Here is a 17,233-nt window from a genome sequence, read left to right as displayed (position 1 = left end):
TCCTGTTATGTTGCTTCTTCGGTAAAGCCTCTGATCCTGGACCAATATGAAACAGCATGGATTTGAAATTGAAGATGTACCATAGGCACCTGTGGGGAAACTTCAAAGTTAAAGAAGAAGTTAATTACCCCCAACAACTGTGTGATTCACATGAAAATCCCTGACATAAAACTAAATGCTCACTGGAAGCCCACATACAAATTCACTGTTTATTTAGACAATGGCACATCAGGCACTTCTTTCTTTATGACCAATGCAGTGGATTAGACACTGAATGATGCCCACCGACCAAGCCAAGTACTGCATATTTAAGACAAAACATGTGCTGGGGGAGGTGATAAGGTGTATAGTCGATGTACATAGCAATGCCCCTGTTTGAACCTATGAGTGTATGTTTGTACCACATCCTGATCCCATGATAGATTACAGGGACTTTTAGACATCATAGCTGGGGTGACTGCCAGGTTTTCATGCCCATCCTTGAAAATGATCCCTACTTAACCAATTGCAGCCAGAATGATTACATGTTTTTTCCACCCGATTTATGTTTGATGTAGCCTATACCAAGTAATTCCCTTGGTACAGTGGTCCATCATTAAAGCATGGAGCTCTTAAAGCTGTGCTGTTAAGTGACTTCATGGTACTCAGAAACTAAAGGGGAAGCTGGAACTCCCCGTAGTTGAGAGTTTAATCTCTGCATAATAAATCTGCCAACAGTAATTGGATGATACATAATAATCTAAATGATGGCCATTAAAAGCATATGCTCATGTCGAGACAGCTTTGTCCTTTTCATTCCACAGATCTTAATTATGCATCCCCAGAGTGACGCTGCGTCTTGGCTCGCCATTCTACCTGTTTAGTTTGATGGTCTGCAAACACTTTGTAAAACAATTGGGAGACAAAGGATTGGCCCTTCCTGTTATTCCTTTTTTAAGTGGCTGTCACTGCTGCGCTTTCAGAGCACAGTAAAGTATTAATATCTCCATGACTGTATCGGCTAAGCTAATAACTAGGCTAATTACTTTAGCAATAAGCGAGTGAGGTCCTCTGAGGCACATTTTACCTTTAAATACCCTCCCCTCCATGTGTTATTAGTAGAGAAGCAAGTACAAGAGGGGCTCACAGACCAGCAGGACACAGCCTAATTCCATCACTGGTGTGTGCAGCAACCCCATGGGGAAGAGTTTAACTGAGACATCTGGCTGGCCGGCTGGAGTTGGTTGTACACAGGTCAGAGTTCACATGTACTTACTGATGCTGCTTTGGCGACTGACACTCAAGGCTGCAAGAGGTTGACTGTCGTGGGCCAAAATGCAGCCCGGCACTTGTTACAGAACGCTGGACCTTAAGCAATGATGACTTGATTGGGGGGATGCTGGCTCGCTGCGTTGCCCCCTAAGCTAACAAGACTCCCTATAGGCTTTGTGATGGTGACAGTGATGAGCTGAGTCGCACTACTAATGAGGAGCTCTTCGCTATGGATGATGGGACTGATAAGACATCTTTGTATGCTGATGAGGATTCCTTTGTTTGTCGAATGAAATTGTCAGTTTCCCCTGTTTTCTTCCTTTGAAAAGGCAACTAATAAGCTTCACTGGAGACCAGTTTGGTAGGAGAGCCTTACCACTAAGTGCTGCTCATTTGGTTGGAACCAACATGTCATGTAGGAACAGAATAGAGAGTATAAGAAATGTATTCATAATGTACCCCCTAGAATCTGCTGAAACTGCAGTTTTCCTTTTTTTTAAAGAAAGGTGCAAGGTTGCATGCTGATTTACCATGTGCTCTCTCAGTTCTTATGTATATTTTTTAAATGCTGGAACACTTTGGTTTTTAGCTTTAAATGGCATTCAGGCTTTTAAGCAATTCATCTCAGCCATCCTTGGGATCCATCAACTGTGGATTCATTCCAGGGGCGCAGATAGAGGGTGGGACAGGTGGGACTCGACACCCCCAGATTCTGATTCACTTGGATCCGTCCCCCTCACTTTTATGGAGAGAAAAATCTCATAAAATGCAAAAAAATGCGAAAAAAATGCGAAATAGCGCCTCTCTGGACGCGTATGGGCTATGTGGCGAGAAACGGTATTACACTCCTGTATTCGGTTGTTGAGCTGGGTAGGCTGCGTCGTCTCAAGCCTGGTTACCATAGTTACCCAGAACGCATATGACAGGCATCAGTGGGACAGCTCCTAGTTTAGGACCCCATAACCTAGAACTACCAACAACAAAACGGCATGCAAGATGAGGCCAGCCAAACCCAAAAAGCAGAAAACGATTGCATCGTTTTTTCAAAAAGCATCAACTGTAAGTAAACTGTGTGTTATTATAAACGTTATCATATCACCTTGCAATTTTTGTTGGTAGTCTGTCTGTTCAAAGAAATCTCGCCGTGGAAGTAAAATCGTAGTAGAGACACAGAGTGAGAATAGAGGAAGAGAGACCAATTTCACAAGGGGGAGGGGAGGGGGAAACCTTTATGCATTTATTTATTATCAATTAAATCGTCCATTGCAGCTTTCTGGGGTCTTCTGGAAATGTGTAGGCCTGCTTGAATCCGTGATATTGCCAAGCCTAATGGTCTAGACTCTAAGTTGTTAGGTTACAGTTTCAACAGCGATTGCTAACGTCATCATTTTAAACCGTGAACTGTTATTTTAGTTACTAACACTCGGCGCAATGTGTTCCATTTAAGGTGAATCAGTATTTAACACAATTATTGTGTTGTTGTCATACATCACCTCCATTGAATTTGAATGACTGAGCCTGTTAGCTTGTTATTATCTCGCCTTACAGACACAGTTAATTATTTTTTAGAGTCCAGAATTGAACTTTGTAGGCATTACTAACCATTATAGACAAAAATGCACTACACAAAATAACATATATTTTATTATTTTAAGCTTATTAAAATAAAATGCTTGTACTGTGATGTTGGTTGACAGGCAGGCTCATTTATGCAGACAGGAAGTTTGGCCACCATAGCAACACATTATATTGGCATATTATCCATATGGAATCTTATAATCTCTAGTAGAGATATGGCTCCTGGGACTGGTAGCCTCTGTGGTAGCCTGTAGGTATGCCCATGTTAAATTACTGCCAATGGCGCTAATGCCTTAAAGCAGTTATAATGTTTGTTTATGCTATGTTAAAATGTTGTCATGGTCCTGGCCTGCAGGTAGTTCCTGAAGATGGCAGTGAGGGAGGTGAAACTGAAAGCGATCCACTGGAGGGTAGCAGCAGTAGGCCTAGTTGTGCATTAGATCTACAGCTTGAAGAGGCAGAAGGGAGAGAGGGAGAAGAGGGAGGGACAGAAGAAAGAGAGAGAGAAGGAGACGGGACGGCAAGGCCAGTGGCAGATGGAGGAAAGGGAGAGGAGATTGACATAATGACATACACAAAACCAAATCAACCTGACCCTAAATTTGTCCCCCCCAGTTTCAAAAACCTATCTGCGCCCCTGATTCATTCATTGAGGTTCATTGTTGTATCATATCCGTATTTTGACAGTCAGATGATTATCTTGTGCTCACCCACAATGCATCCACAGAGTCAGCCCATATTAATGTTTTTGAGATGATTGTTACCTAAAAATATGCTCATAAGAACTTTGTCCACCAGCAAACGCTGAGGCAGAATATGCCTCTCTCTTGTCTCTCAAACCCCTGCAGACATTGCTTGAATTATTTGCCTCTGACTGAATGTGCATAAATGCATATGTAATGGTGTTAGTGAAAGCTGGTTTTTTAATGTGTGTTTTCAAATCATGTGCTGAAAGCTGTGATTCAGGATTGCTTCCCTTGTTTACTCATTGTTTTCCTGAGGTGCCGTGAGGCCGAACACAGTTGCCAACCGCAGGGGAAGGGAGGCTACTGAGAGCTTTAATAAGTGCCTGTGGGTCCACAGTTCACAGGTCATCACACCTTTGCACAGGCTCGCAGATACGCCGTTCACACTCCCGCACACACATTCACACAACTTTTCATTTTGAGAGGGATCGATAACCATCTCACTCCCCTGCCAAGGTAGCAGGTTCCTTGCCCGAAGGATCCTCCTACTATACTATTTTGCTGTCCTTTTCTGCTCATCTTAAAAAAAAAAAGAAAAATCAAGCATTTTTAATTTATTCAGTTATCATTTTCAGTTGTTTTATGGCCTTCTTGGATTTAATAGCAACATACTATAAGCATAATACGAAAACAGATAATGTAATTAATCCAATATGACAACTTGATTTCATTAAGTAAAAGCATAAAGCTAAACATAAACTCAGAAAGGATCTTCCCCAGCAGTGTGTTTAATCAACCAGATAAAATATGTTCTAACCAAATTATTGTCATTAAATGATGCGTTAATTAGACTTAGAAAAATTGTTTCAAATGGTTGCATCCTTGAGGTCACAGATCACATCACATAGGAAAACAAAATGAAGTTTTCAGAGTAACCACAGATGGCTAGATAAAGCTGATTTGTTTAATCTTGTCACCTTCAACGTGCTACCCCCAGTTTTTTCACAAAAGAAACGGTCAAGAGATCCTTAACAGTGAACCACTGACCATGCTCATCCGGATACATGAGCTTCTAAGATGAGAAATTCCCGTGGGTTTGTGGTTTTCTCTGGGGCTGTTTGTACTTCTTTTGCCTTAGTTTCCTGTTCTGAGGTCAGTGTCCTGCCACGGCTGTGTGCTGAGGCACTTTGGATAATTACTTCTGTAAATAAATCTGCTCTCCATAGTATTGAGATTTCATAAGTAGTAAGAAAGACATTACACAGATGATTTTTGTGGTTCATATGCAAATCCATATTTTTTCATCCTCCCATAATGAAGATGGGCTGAGGAAATTGCTGTGTCTGAAAAACAAACAAACAAGAAAAACAAACTGTTGCACCCACGTGACCCAGCTTGTCTGTCTGTGCCAACACTGATTGAAGTACTGCAGTGGTATGTACTGGTGCTATATTCCTCTAGGACTTGCGTTTGAGAGTAATTGGGAGGATTAATATTTTGAAAGGACAGCTTTAAAGGTCACTTTGATGGTATGACCTCAGAGTTGCTTCTTAAGGATAGCTCTGTGTGAGTCATCTCCTCTCCAGTCAGGCGGCTAATAATCAATAGTATCAATATGCTTTTCGGGGTAGGTCACACTTGCACGCTAAGATGCACACAGAGGATAGATGTTTTTCTTTCACACATTTTCTCACACATCACCAATTAGGGCCATAGTTGTGACTATTAAACTGAATATTGTGCTAATAAAATAATGCTGCAGACAGTGCATTGTGAGAGAACACATCACTAGTACACATTATCCTTCTGCTATTTCCTCAGTCCTTCTCATCTTTCTTCTCCTTCATTCGTCTCTCGTCTCTCCCCGTCATTACTGACAGGGTTCAAAGCCCCCTATGTGAAGACTGCAGCATAAAGAACTGTTTTCCCACCAGAGCATCTCTCACTGAAGAGCCCAAAACATGCATAAATTGCTTTAATTAGCTGATTTATTATTAGCTAGCATTTGTAATACTGTAGAATGGGATTCACAGATGAGCAGGAGTAATGACTGGAGCTGAATGTTTTGATTGTTTTGAATTTAGAACCATAAAACCATGATGCCTTTATCTAAACCTGCAATAAGACAGGAGTGTGAGTGGAGTATCCGAGTAGAAGATAATTGCCTGATAAGACAATGATTAACTTTACCACTGCATAATTAGTGCAATGGATAAGACAGATAAGATAACACAACATTGCATTGCTGTTTTCCAATGTGGAATTTAGTTGCCAAGCCTGTCATACCTCAAAAGTTTGTAATAAAATGTAAGTTTGAACCAAGGTAAAAACTGAAATGAAAGAAAAAAAAGTAATTCTGAATATGATGAGACCAGAGGTGGGGTCGGCTATATTTTCACTGAGATTTTCCATAAAGGTCTGAAAGATTTAGTTGGTGACCTTTAAGGAGGTGAATTTGATTTTCTGTCAAACGTTTTGGAAGAAGAGTTAAGAGGAGCTCCTCATTCTAATATTATAATTAATTCTGACAGCTCTGATCAGACCACATCTAAACCAGCCCTTCACTTGCCTTATGTGTAAGCCTTCATTGAAAGATGAAGAGAGCAGGTGGATCAGTGGGCCAATACACCCGCAGGACTGGCCTTAATGTATTACAGGGAGTGGACCGATCTAACGCTGCCTTCATTAACCAGAGGTTGAGGTTGGAAAGCAAACTCTGAAGGCATCTCAAGCATTTCAATATACAGACTCATTAGCTGCAAAAGATGTTAATCAAGTCAGTTACTTGGAATACTTGAAATATGTCCATTCAGTTTGTTCTCAGGATTAAAAATTATTTATCTTCTGGAAAGAAAATCTTCTTAAATCTAGTTTTTGTGTTTAGTTTGTTTGATGCAAGGACTAACAACATTTAGAGTGTAGCAGAAGACCTTTCTTTGGAAGTAGAACTTTTTTGCACTTAGCATTGAGTCAAGGTGTAAAGGAGGAGGTAGCACTGTGACATCTGCAGTCTTTGGGAGCTGTGTTTTGAACTACTATAATTAACTCCTGTTCAGAATCTGTATGTATGAACACTGAGATAAAAGGAAACTTCAGATAGTCATTTATCACACATTTTGTTCCTTTTGCCTGTGATTTTCCACTGCAATAAGAAACCAAGGGAGCTTTACTTCCAATCATCCAAAGTACCTGCACTGTTTCCTCACTTCAAACAGCAGTTTTATTGTGACACGCGAGATTGGTATCAAGCGTTGACTGCAGCTAGAATTTTAAAGCTGGTTTATTTCACGTCACTGTTGGTTGCTTGCAGGCAAATCATTGCAATTACATTTAATCTTCAAATGGAATCTCTCTTAACCAGCAGGTAATCACGGATTTTACCAAGATTTTCAAATTGAAGCTAAAGTATTGTGCTCTCATCGCAATTTGTTAGAACATGCAAAATAACAGTTTACCTTGGAAACACCACTCCAAGTAGCTATTTGTAAGTCTTGAAGAAGTGTGGAGTCCAGCAGCGAACTTCTTTTATTTGAAAAATAACCCCCTTGTTAAGCTTCTCATGATCCTATCACAGCTTTTTTTCTGCTGAAGATCGACTGCCTGTCGTCTAGTCACTGTAGTGTCCAGTCTGAACAGAGGGGTGTGTTCTTTATTGTAACCTCTTGTCTTGTAAATACAATGATGGCTGAAGCTCCAAGTAAGAGCAGTATGTAAACAGTTACTAACACTTAAATGTTAATATTAAGTACTTATACTAACAAATAGTTCCTTTAAAACATTTTTTGTCTCATTTAAAAAAAACAGAACAAAAACATAGTGAGCCATTTGTCCTCAAATCAAACCAAACAAACATGGCAAACCAAGCTAGAAAGCTGGGGCTTTAACAATATACTTTATGTCAACAACCAACAGAATCCTGAGCCAACGTGTGATCAGCAGCAACACCACAAATGGAGCCAAATAAAAAGGTGTTCATACAGATAAATTTCTCAAATTCCTGCCAGATGAGCAGTTTTAATCAGCTTCCAAAAAGCTTTAAAAAAAGGTCAACTTTTCACGGAAGAAAGGATTGGGGTGTTTTCATGAAGACTTGAGTCCTTCATAGGAAAAGAGAAGCGAAAAGCAATTTGTCAGGAACATAGCTAGAGTGATATTTGCCCAGTGGAAGTGACTGACACAAGCAGGTTTGCTGTGAAGAAAGAGGTCAGGATATTATGGAGCTCCACAAGCCTGTTCTCATCCGTGCTGAACTCTGACATCTTGGACTACTGTGTTAGCCTACTTTTATTGCAACTTGAAGAATTGCTGTTTCCTGCAGATAGACCAAGCACATATAGTATCAGAATGGGTTTTATTACAGCTATAGAATGAGCTCCTGTATTTATGCTTGATTGAAATATTTTGACAATTTGAGGACAAGGTAATCATTAGGATAACTCATTTGTTTTGTTTTTTGTCTGTGGTTTATTGGACAATGTATGCTGTAACTCAATGAGCAGACTACAAAAGAATTTATTTAAAAAGGGGTTTACTGTATACTTGGTTTTTGTTAGCTCTGATAAGGGCCTTTCAAATGTACATTTTTCACAGCAAGTGCAATACATAACAATGTGGCATCAGCAGCGGCAGCAGCAGCAGCAGCAGCAGCTGTGTTTTGATAAGATTTGCATTTGGTTCCTTGGCTTCACTGCTGCCAATGTGTCAAACACCCGCTGTTGTATTTGAAACAGTCAGACTGCTGCCTCGAGATCTGAAACAACAAAACACATTTGAATGTTATTTCTTCATAACCAATGTCAGATTCGAGTTTTCATTTGTCACGATTCAAGTAACAGGCTACAGTGTTAGAAATGAACTTCTCATTAATACAATTTCTTATAAGTCACATAAGCTTATAGTTGCAAGGACACCAAAAGAAGGAAAAGTGATGTCAACTGAGAGGCATTTGTAGATGTTCCTTATCCTGAATGGTCTTGTATGAAGTCTTTGTGCATAGATGTTACCAAGAAGCACTTAAGTCAAACAGGTGGCAGGCAGCTCGGATAGCCAGACAGCAGTATCACAAGAGGGTGTGTGTAGTTTGCTTCAACTCTTTATGAAATATGCTTCAGGACTCTCCTAACAGTTAAATGAGAAGATTGATACCGCTTACAACATATCTGCTTTGGAAGCGATGGATTTCAGCTCGTTGAGCTGTTTCCCTGTGGTTCCAGTCTTTATTCTAAGATTAGCCAAGAGTCTCAAGGCTCTAGCTTTACACTTAGCAGACACTCACGAGAATGATATTCATCCTCTTATCTAACTCTCGACATGAACGCTAACGCGCCCAATTCCCAAAATGGTGCACTGCTCCTTTAAAGTCAGATGTGAACATAATCTAACTAGATGTGAATTAATACCATAGAGTGGCTATTTGCTTTCTCTGCCAGAGTGGAGTTTATTGCAGAGCAAAGTGAAACTCGTTCCTCTTAACACGCAGCAAAATCTAAGTGAATCTACCCAGCGCTGACCTATAATCCCCTGTGGCTGAATGCACCCTCTTATTAATGTCCTTTTGGACTATTAAGCTAATGCCATGATTGCTTTTAGTGTCAATGCAGTCCAAAAACATCCAGGACTGTGGCCACTTATTCTGCCTCATTTCAGAGACAGTAATCGAGAGTTAGAGGGGCTGAGAGGCAAGTCTGGCTTATGTCTGTGCCTGAGTTTGTGTGTGTTTCTTTATATTGGGGATATTGTCCAATGGGCATGTCCAGTACATGTGTCTGTGTTTGCATGTGCGTGTGTTTATTCCTGTGAGAGGGCTTCAGTTTTGTAAATGGGTTCAGTGCTCAGGGCAGAGTCTCTCTCCCTTTACAGTGTGACAGTCAGTTCACATCTGGACTGTCTCTACCAGGGGCACAATTAATATAGAAAATAAATGTAGGTCATGCTGATTTGCACTTGTGACATGCAATGAAACAGGATGGGGCTAATATAATATTTATATATAAGTTCAATTAGTTAGTCAGCAAAACAGTTTAATAACTTACAAGCCTCAGAGGATAAACTACAGATGGTCAAACATACATTATGCGGTCTGCTTAACTGATTATATAATGACTGTAGACTACACTGTAACTCCTAAGTGATGAGAAGATAAGGCATTCTGCACACAAAATCAGTAAATCACTCATCCAACTAGTATACAAGTTAAACCCAGGGTGGATTTTTTTGTCTTTAATAACAAACAACCTCTTTACCACTTCACCATCTGCTCCATTCATGGGAAGTTTGACTTTCAAGCTTTGCCTGAGTGATAATCAATGGCCTATACAACCACTTTACTTTCCACTGAACATTTAATGGAGTGAGGATAAGCCTCTCAGACGGCTGCTGGCCTTTGCCTGCAGTTGTGCACCAAAGGTGTTTTTCATCGCAAATGCTGGAGGTAAGCTCCTGACTATCTGCCACCAACATTTGCTTCTTCAATATGTCACAGGAATACAGATACAGGATTTAGTTGGTGTATAAAATGCGACATGTGGAGTCGGACAATGTTTTGACATGATCAGGCATTAACAGTGAGCAGCATAGTCTGGAATATGACATGTATGCTTATCTACTATTCTTAAGGATGTAATAATGGTAGGCTATGTAAGGGGTGCAATATGTTTGGCCCCAAAATTATTCAATGTGTGTTTTTTGGTTTTAAAAACAAACCAGAAACATTGGTTGTGTGTCATGAACCTGATGGATTTATTCTCCAGTCAAAGTGTCCTGGTGACCTACTTGGCTCAGATGTTTATCGTGTACCAGCACCATGTTCTGGTTTGAGTATGCCCTGGGGACTTCATTGCTTGTTACCTTCCCAGTGAGCATTTAACAGATGGCAATGGTGTTTTTTTTTTTTTTTTTTTTTCATAGCATTGTGTTGTTGTGACATTACTAAAAACATTAGAACAATTTAGGCTGTGACTTCTACATTATATCTATCTAAATCTAAAATCTATTTGCACACATGTCTTATTAGGAGCACATTTAATAATGTGATGACGGATAAATATTATCAACAGTTTTTGATAGGTTACCCAGGCATACAAGTTATTTAAAGATGTGAGATTTGAGTGGGGAATCTTAATGAGCACTTTTCAGTATTTTATGACATTTAAAAATGATTAATTGATTAATCATAATCAGAGTTGGCACTTGAATCAATAATGGAAACAGTTGTAATATCGTTAAGCGTGTTCCTCATGCTTCCATTTGCACTCAGCTCATATCTTGCCCCACACATCTGTCTGCTGCAGTCAGGAGGTGTTATCATCGTCCATGACCTTGACTCTTCTCTCTGGAGGCTGCTACATTGTGCATTGTGTTGTTGGCCCGGTGACAGAGGGAAGGAAACACACATCTCATAACGTCTGTGTGATTAAAATCACCTGTACAAATGCAATTTAATCAGATCATATGCGTAGCACAGTGTAAGCGAGAGTGTGGTTGCGGACACCTTGTCCTGGCCACACACAGGCATAGAAACACATTCCTACCCCCACATACTTGAGTGAATGACAGTGTTCAACTGTTCCACTTAATTGTAGTTTATACTGCCTGAGAAAGAATGTCTGGCATTTATTGGTTCCCTGTGTTTTACTTTCCAAATGAATAAGTGTGTGTGTGTGTGTTTGGAGTATGTGTCTCCAAGGGATGAGCAACACAAATGGTTTATTTTCCAATGACTTTTTTTTTCTTTCTTATAATTTGTTAAAGGAACAGTTTGACATTTTAAGAAATGGGCTTATTTGCTTCTCCCTGGCAGCTATGGGAAGATTAATATCACTTATTTACAATAAGTCTGAAGCTACAGTATAGCCAGGAGACAGTTAGCTTAGCATAAAGAATTGGACAAGGGGGGAACAGCTAGTCTGGCTCTCTCTGTAGATTTTAAAACAAATGAACATAAAAAAATAAAATAGAAAACAAACAAAAAGATCTTTGAAGTCCTCTAATTAACAACTAATAATCATTATTGTTCTTGTTTCTTATTTCTCTACAAAAACTATGGTCATCAGTTCTAGCTCATTATGATTCAATATGAAGAGAATTAGCTGCAGGTGAATTTGTGGGTGGTTTTTAAAATAACCACTACTTTGAGCACGAGTTCATCTTTTGTGTTTGTATAACCTTTTGTTGTAGAGTCTGCACAGTTGTATAAAACAGCTCGCTGGTCTGTCTTATAGCCCCTTTGATCTAGCTCTGCATCCACATTAGTCATAACTTGGCCTTATGTTTCGCTGACACATGTGTATAATCAGATGTTGCTTAAAATACCAAAGGTTGTGCGCTGATGCACAGCAAACACTTGCATAATATCACCCACTTGTCACACTAATACTAATGCTGCTCATAGTGAAGTGGCACAGAGTCAGGCGGCTGTCTAGTCTGGGTCTGTGAAGTGTATTTTAGGACGGAAATGCTGACAGCACTCACTTGTTATTCAGCAAGCTTCATTCATCATTATGTTTTTTTACTCATTCCACTATTTTTGTGAAACTGAGACTTTCACTATATGTCAGGCCAAAGGTGGAGAGGCTCCAACATCCTCTCTGACAGTTGTTTTTCTTGCAGTACTTTTGGTGATATGGTGATTGCTCCAGCAGCTTGTCATCGATGACTGCAAAGCCTCTTTGTGTTTTATTTTGTTCTCTTCATATCTGTCTAGTTGATCCAGCCTTGGACAAATATCTCCAACATTTGACTTATACAAGAGCAATGCTGTGAACTATGAAGCTTCTGTAAATCTCTGTCTCACTATTAAAAGTGTGGACTTTGATCCTTGGTCTGGGCCATGTGGGTCACAAAAAAAGAAAACCAAATGACTTTTACAGACTGAAACAAAGGGATTGCCTTAACAAGACATAGCTGTTCCATTTACTGCACACTCTTAAGCCGTCCACAAAATCGCCCTGCCTTTATTAGCCGTGCCTGACTGCTGCGCTTCCAGAGCGGCGTTGGCACTTGAGCACAGGTAATCCCACAGTACTACAGGTGGAGATTTACCATTTCCACCACTGCGACTCAGACAGGCTCCGTGTCAGAGTCAGTGAGCAGGCTGAATGTGTCACACAGCTGTCAGCAGCACCAAAGGGGTAGTACTAAGTCTTCATTAATAAATGTCACCCACTCCTTTTCTAGTATGTGCTTGTTTGGGGGAAGCCACAGAGACAATTATGCACATTTTTAAGAAGTGAATTTGAAGGTTAAAATCTGGGTTGAAAACTGTAACCAAAGTACCTAAGGCTCTCTAGAGTGACGCCTCAGGAATGTGTGTGTCCATGTATGTGTCGGCTGGTCTGAAGCGTTGTACCTTTTATATCGGGTTATTTTTCATACTGAACTGACGGGTTGTGTGACTTCAGCGTAGCAAGCTAATTTGATTGTGACATTTGATATTTTCTCTGTATATTTCCTTGGTTTGTATCCAAACAGACATAGTAGCCTCCTTTCATTCACTGAAAATACATACAGTATTGTACTGTGAATCACGCTGGTGTAGGTCGATCTAAGACCACCAATGTTGCAGTAAATTACACTCATATTTGTCACATTGTGTTATTACAATCTCACTGCTCATGATTTGTTGCTTTTAAACCCCTGCCTCCCCCTCCATTGCCTCTTCTTTTCCTCCTGCCGTTCTCCTATAATTTATTTCCTCTTGCTTTCTTTTCTGCCTCACATATTCTCTAAGCTTCTTGAATAAAATACAAAATGTCTTGGTTGTTGTTCCAGCAATCTATGGCTTTCTACTATGTTTTTTTCCCCCCGCACATTTCATTTAATTCTCCTGAGAGATTCACAGTTCTGGAGAAGAGAGACTTTCTATCTACCTCCTGTCTCACTGAGACAGAACTACAGACACCCTTGTTTCTCTTTTGTGTTCGCTGCTGTTCATTCCCCCTTTTCCGTAGATCTTCACAAGACAGCATAACTGCCTCAGGGATGACTGACAGAAAAATATTTGTTGGGGTACAGGTGCTACAAATGACCTTTAGTGTGTATGTATGTTCTCCATTGTGCATCTGTGTTCATGTTTTTGCATACTGAGTGTATACTGGCTGCTGGCCCTTTGCAGATAAAGCCTGGTCTTCTGGGGGCCCACTTGTGGCGGACTGATATTGCCTTTCTGTAATGCCAGGAAGCTTAGGGAGCTGCATGGACCCTTAGGCATCAGCCCAACACAATTAAGAACATGGAAAGCAGCATGTGTGCTGTAAACAGGGTCCTTAGGCCACACTGGCTGCTTTGTTTATATTGTTCTGTTGTAGGTTTGAATGTCTAGACAAGAGTGTAAAATTGTGCTTAAATGGAATATTTACGATTACAATTACACCCACAGTGACTTGAATCTGCCTTTCTTTCTTGTTCTATTTCAATTCAACAAATTAAAAGTAAAAAGTAAAAAAAAAAGAGAGAGATCTGCTCTCTGTATTAGAACATGTCTGCCAGCTGTCAAAGTGTAGATGGTGCCCAGTGGATGAACCCTCATCGACTTGTCAGTGCATCATCACATTGGATATTTCAGTTAATGACTGAATGTAGTTAGATCAGCTGATGCTCCCATCAGCCTCAGCTGTACTTTGTGTCTTTAATTTTTTTCATTATTATTATTATTTTTTTTTTACAATGCTAACAAGCTAGATTTTAATTATTTATTGCCTATAACTGTTGTGTGTTTTTTGAGCAGCCAGATACTGTACCTGAAATTCCCCTGTGGGATGAATAGTATCTTCTTTTCTTTTCTTTCTTCTTTTTTTCTTTCTAACTAAACTAAGATGATGAGTATGATACATTTTACCTGTATTTATTAGCATGTAGCTTAAAACACAGCTGCAGCATCACTGAGCCATGAGTGTGGACTCTTGATTAAATTCAGTTCTGTTCACCTTGTATTGCACTGCAGTGAGACATGAGCAAAATAAATCCTAGCCTGCATGGTTTGTAGGTTTTTTTTTTTTTTTTAAATACATGTGGTAGGTACCAGTGGGTAATTACCTTGATTCAGCTTTTTGTGAGTTTTTCTTTTCATTAGCATGCGGCCTTTTAGCTAGGTTGCCCACTTAACGACATTAAAGGAAAAGGAGACAAAGGAGACAAATGGAAGAAAAGAGAAGAAAAAACTGAATGTAACAGTCAGGCAGTGGGAGGGCTTATCTCAGCAGTCCACATCCATTTAGACTGACTGCTGCTGCGCAGGTAATATAGCTAGAGCTTTCGAGTGCAAAACATGCACGTCAGCATACTTTTTAGTTTTTAATGATAAGCTTGTGCCCATCATACGCCTATTGTTCCAGACTTTTTTTGTGTAAGCCTTTTGGAAAATACAGTTATTGCAGATTTGTGCTAACACACACACACACAACTGTACCACATTACACAGTGGATCAAATTCTCACCCACTTCACAGTGTGTGAGGTGTTCTATCTGAGTAAACACTTGTCTGTGTGAGATTTATTGGTTGCAGCAGGAGTGTAGGAGCTCATCACTGTCGAGCACGATAGTGATTATCTGCTTTAGCGGACCATTGGCACATTAAAGCGTGGCCTGCTCAAGGTTGTGTAAGCTAGTGTTTGCAACAGCATGAAAGAACAGTGAAAGTGTTCCCACGGCTATAAAACAGGTACACAGTGGTTCCTTGGCTGACATTAATGTTGCTTTTCCTCCATCCTCTCTGTCTCTTCACTCTAGATTGTTTTGTTAGAAGTTTTCTTTTAAGAGCAGTACTTTTGTGTTGTAGTTTGGGATTTAATCTGATACAAAAACCGTGACAGTGACACCCATTATTGTTTTGTCCAATCTCCAGCATTCACACAGCAATGGAAGGAAAAAGAAGAGAGAATGAGTGGGGAGTCTCTGTGTGTGGACGTGGCTGGCGGTGGTGGGCTAGTGTGCATGCTTGTCTGTGTTAGGGGGTTGGAAAGAGATGCAGGGAATGTAAGATGTACAGAGACATTGGAGTTGTGTACCTGGATCTCATTAGGGAGGCTTTCTTTGTCCTCTGCCTCACAGGAACTCGCTGTTATACAGTTTTCTTTGAGAAGACCCTGAGAAGAGAGCATGATTGGCATCTCAACAGTGTATCAGGGATTAGAGGTGATTTTGTGGTTGTTAGTTTGGGTATGATTGGAGGTATTGATTCGGATTTCTATGGCTGGTATAACGATTTCAGAGGCTGCGGTGAGCACGTAACATAAATAAGTTTACACACATACATACAGAAGTGAGCATACACACACATACAATACCCAGTAGAGTGGAGGAGAGGTGTATGGTTTATGCTGATGAGCATCTTTTCTCTCTTGCTCAGAACATGTGTATTTCTCTGTCCATTCATGAACTGTACTGTAAAAATATGCATGATATATTTGGAAGTGTATGGCTTCCCTTTAATATTAGCTGTATGTGTGAAAGAATATGTAAATTAGTAAAATGACCACGTTGGTAGAATCAATGATAAATCTATAATCCCATAATAATTAAGCCTTGAAGCTTTTTTTTTTTACTGTGTATATGCATTTCTTTTCAAATACGTGTTTTGAGGCTAAACCTGTTTTTAAAGATATTAACTTAGTGGGGATTTCACGTGTCAGCATTGTTTTTTAATTTTCAATGCCTCATGAGGTTCCATCTGCTGAAACAAAAGCAAAACGTTTTATGAGTGGCACATGATTGGATGGTAATTATGTTGTCAAACTGGATTATTTTTAATACAAGGCACTTGCACACCAATAATAATGCACCATATCCAATTCCTTTAAAGCTGCTGCTGTTTCGATTAGTACTTCTCTTTATTTCAAGGGGGGATTATATGATAAATTTCACTACGGCTCTTTGTGGTGTGTTTTTTGTGTTAGTGTGTGTTACATTGACATGTACAGTAAGTATTATACAGCTATAGTCCTTGTGTAATCACCTTTGCTCTCTTCTAAACCTCCAGGGTCTCGTCTTCGCCAGGAAGACTTCCCTCCCCGCATCGTGGAGCACCCCTCTGACCTCATCGTATCCAAAGGGGAACCAGCCACTCTCAACTGTAAGGCAGAGGGCCGTCCAACCCCCACTGTGGAATGGTACAAAGATGGGGAGCGTGTTGAGACGGACCGTGACAACCCCCGCTCCCACCGCATGCTGCTGCCCAGCGGCTCCCTCTTCTTCCTGCGTATCATCCATGGACGACGGAGCAAGCCGGACGATGGCAGCTACGTGTGCGTGGCCCGAAACTATCTCGGCCAGGCGATCAGTCACAATGCGTCCCTGGAAGTAGCCAGTAAGTTCTGCCGTTGCATAGATGTGCACAGTACTGACAGCAATGCAGCACACATGCGCACACACGAGTCTCCACAGCGCGAGTGACTGCAATTAAACGTAGCACAGAAGTCGACCAGCTTGCTAAGAAAAAACGAGATCCAGATCATTTTCTGAGCTCTTTGAAACATCAGTAATTGATTTTCCAGGCAGCCTCCAAATGTGCATGGTGATAACAGGGATTTTGATATCTAGCATCTTTTTTGAAAAAGGAAAAGTGCAAAACATATTTGCTCAGTATAACCTTTAGATAATCTCTTGTAAAATGTCTTGAGAAAATAGGCCTAATGTTTAAATTTGATAGTTACCGTATTAGTTATAAATACATTTATATGCTTACTATAATCACAGTTTACCTTGCATTGGGTGTCTTAACAACT

General features: G+C 40.2%; 1 protein-coding gene across 3 annotated transcripts in view; it reads left to right on the top strand.

The window, feature by feature from the left end:
• Positions 1 to 17,233, top strand: part of LOC146974351 (roundabout homolog 1-like) — a 79,520-nt gene that overhangs the window by 8,543 nt on the left and 53,744 nt on the right. For all 3 annotated transcript variants that reach the window (XM_085797551.1, XM_085797553.1, XM_085797552.1), the window contains one exon: positions 16,489 to 16,815. In XM_085797551.1, coding sequence (XP_085653677.1) covers positions 16,489 to 16,815 — 327 coding nt within the window. The remainder of the gene's footprint in view (positions 1 to 16,488; positions 16,816 to 17,233) is intronic.

The sequence above is a fragment of the Trachurus japonicus genome, chromosome 14 (genome assembly GCF_045865225.1).
Source record: "Trachurus japonicus isolate A0001 chromosome 14, Traja_1.0".
In the NCBI taxonomy this organism is placed as follows: domain Eukaryota; kingdom Metazoa; phylum Chordata; class Actinopteri; order Carangiformes; family Carangidae; genus Trachurus; species Trachurus japonicus.
The sequence above is the reverse complement of the archived record's forward strand: the minus strand, read 5'-3'. Positions and strand labels throughout refer to the sequence as shown.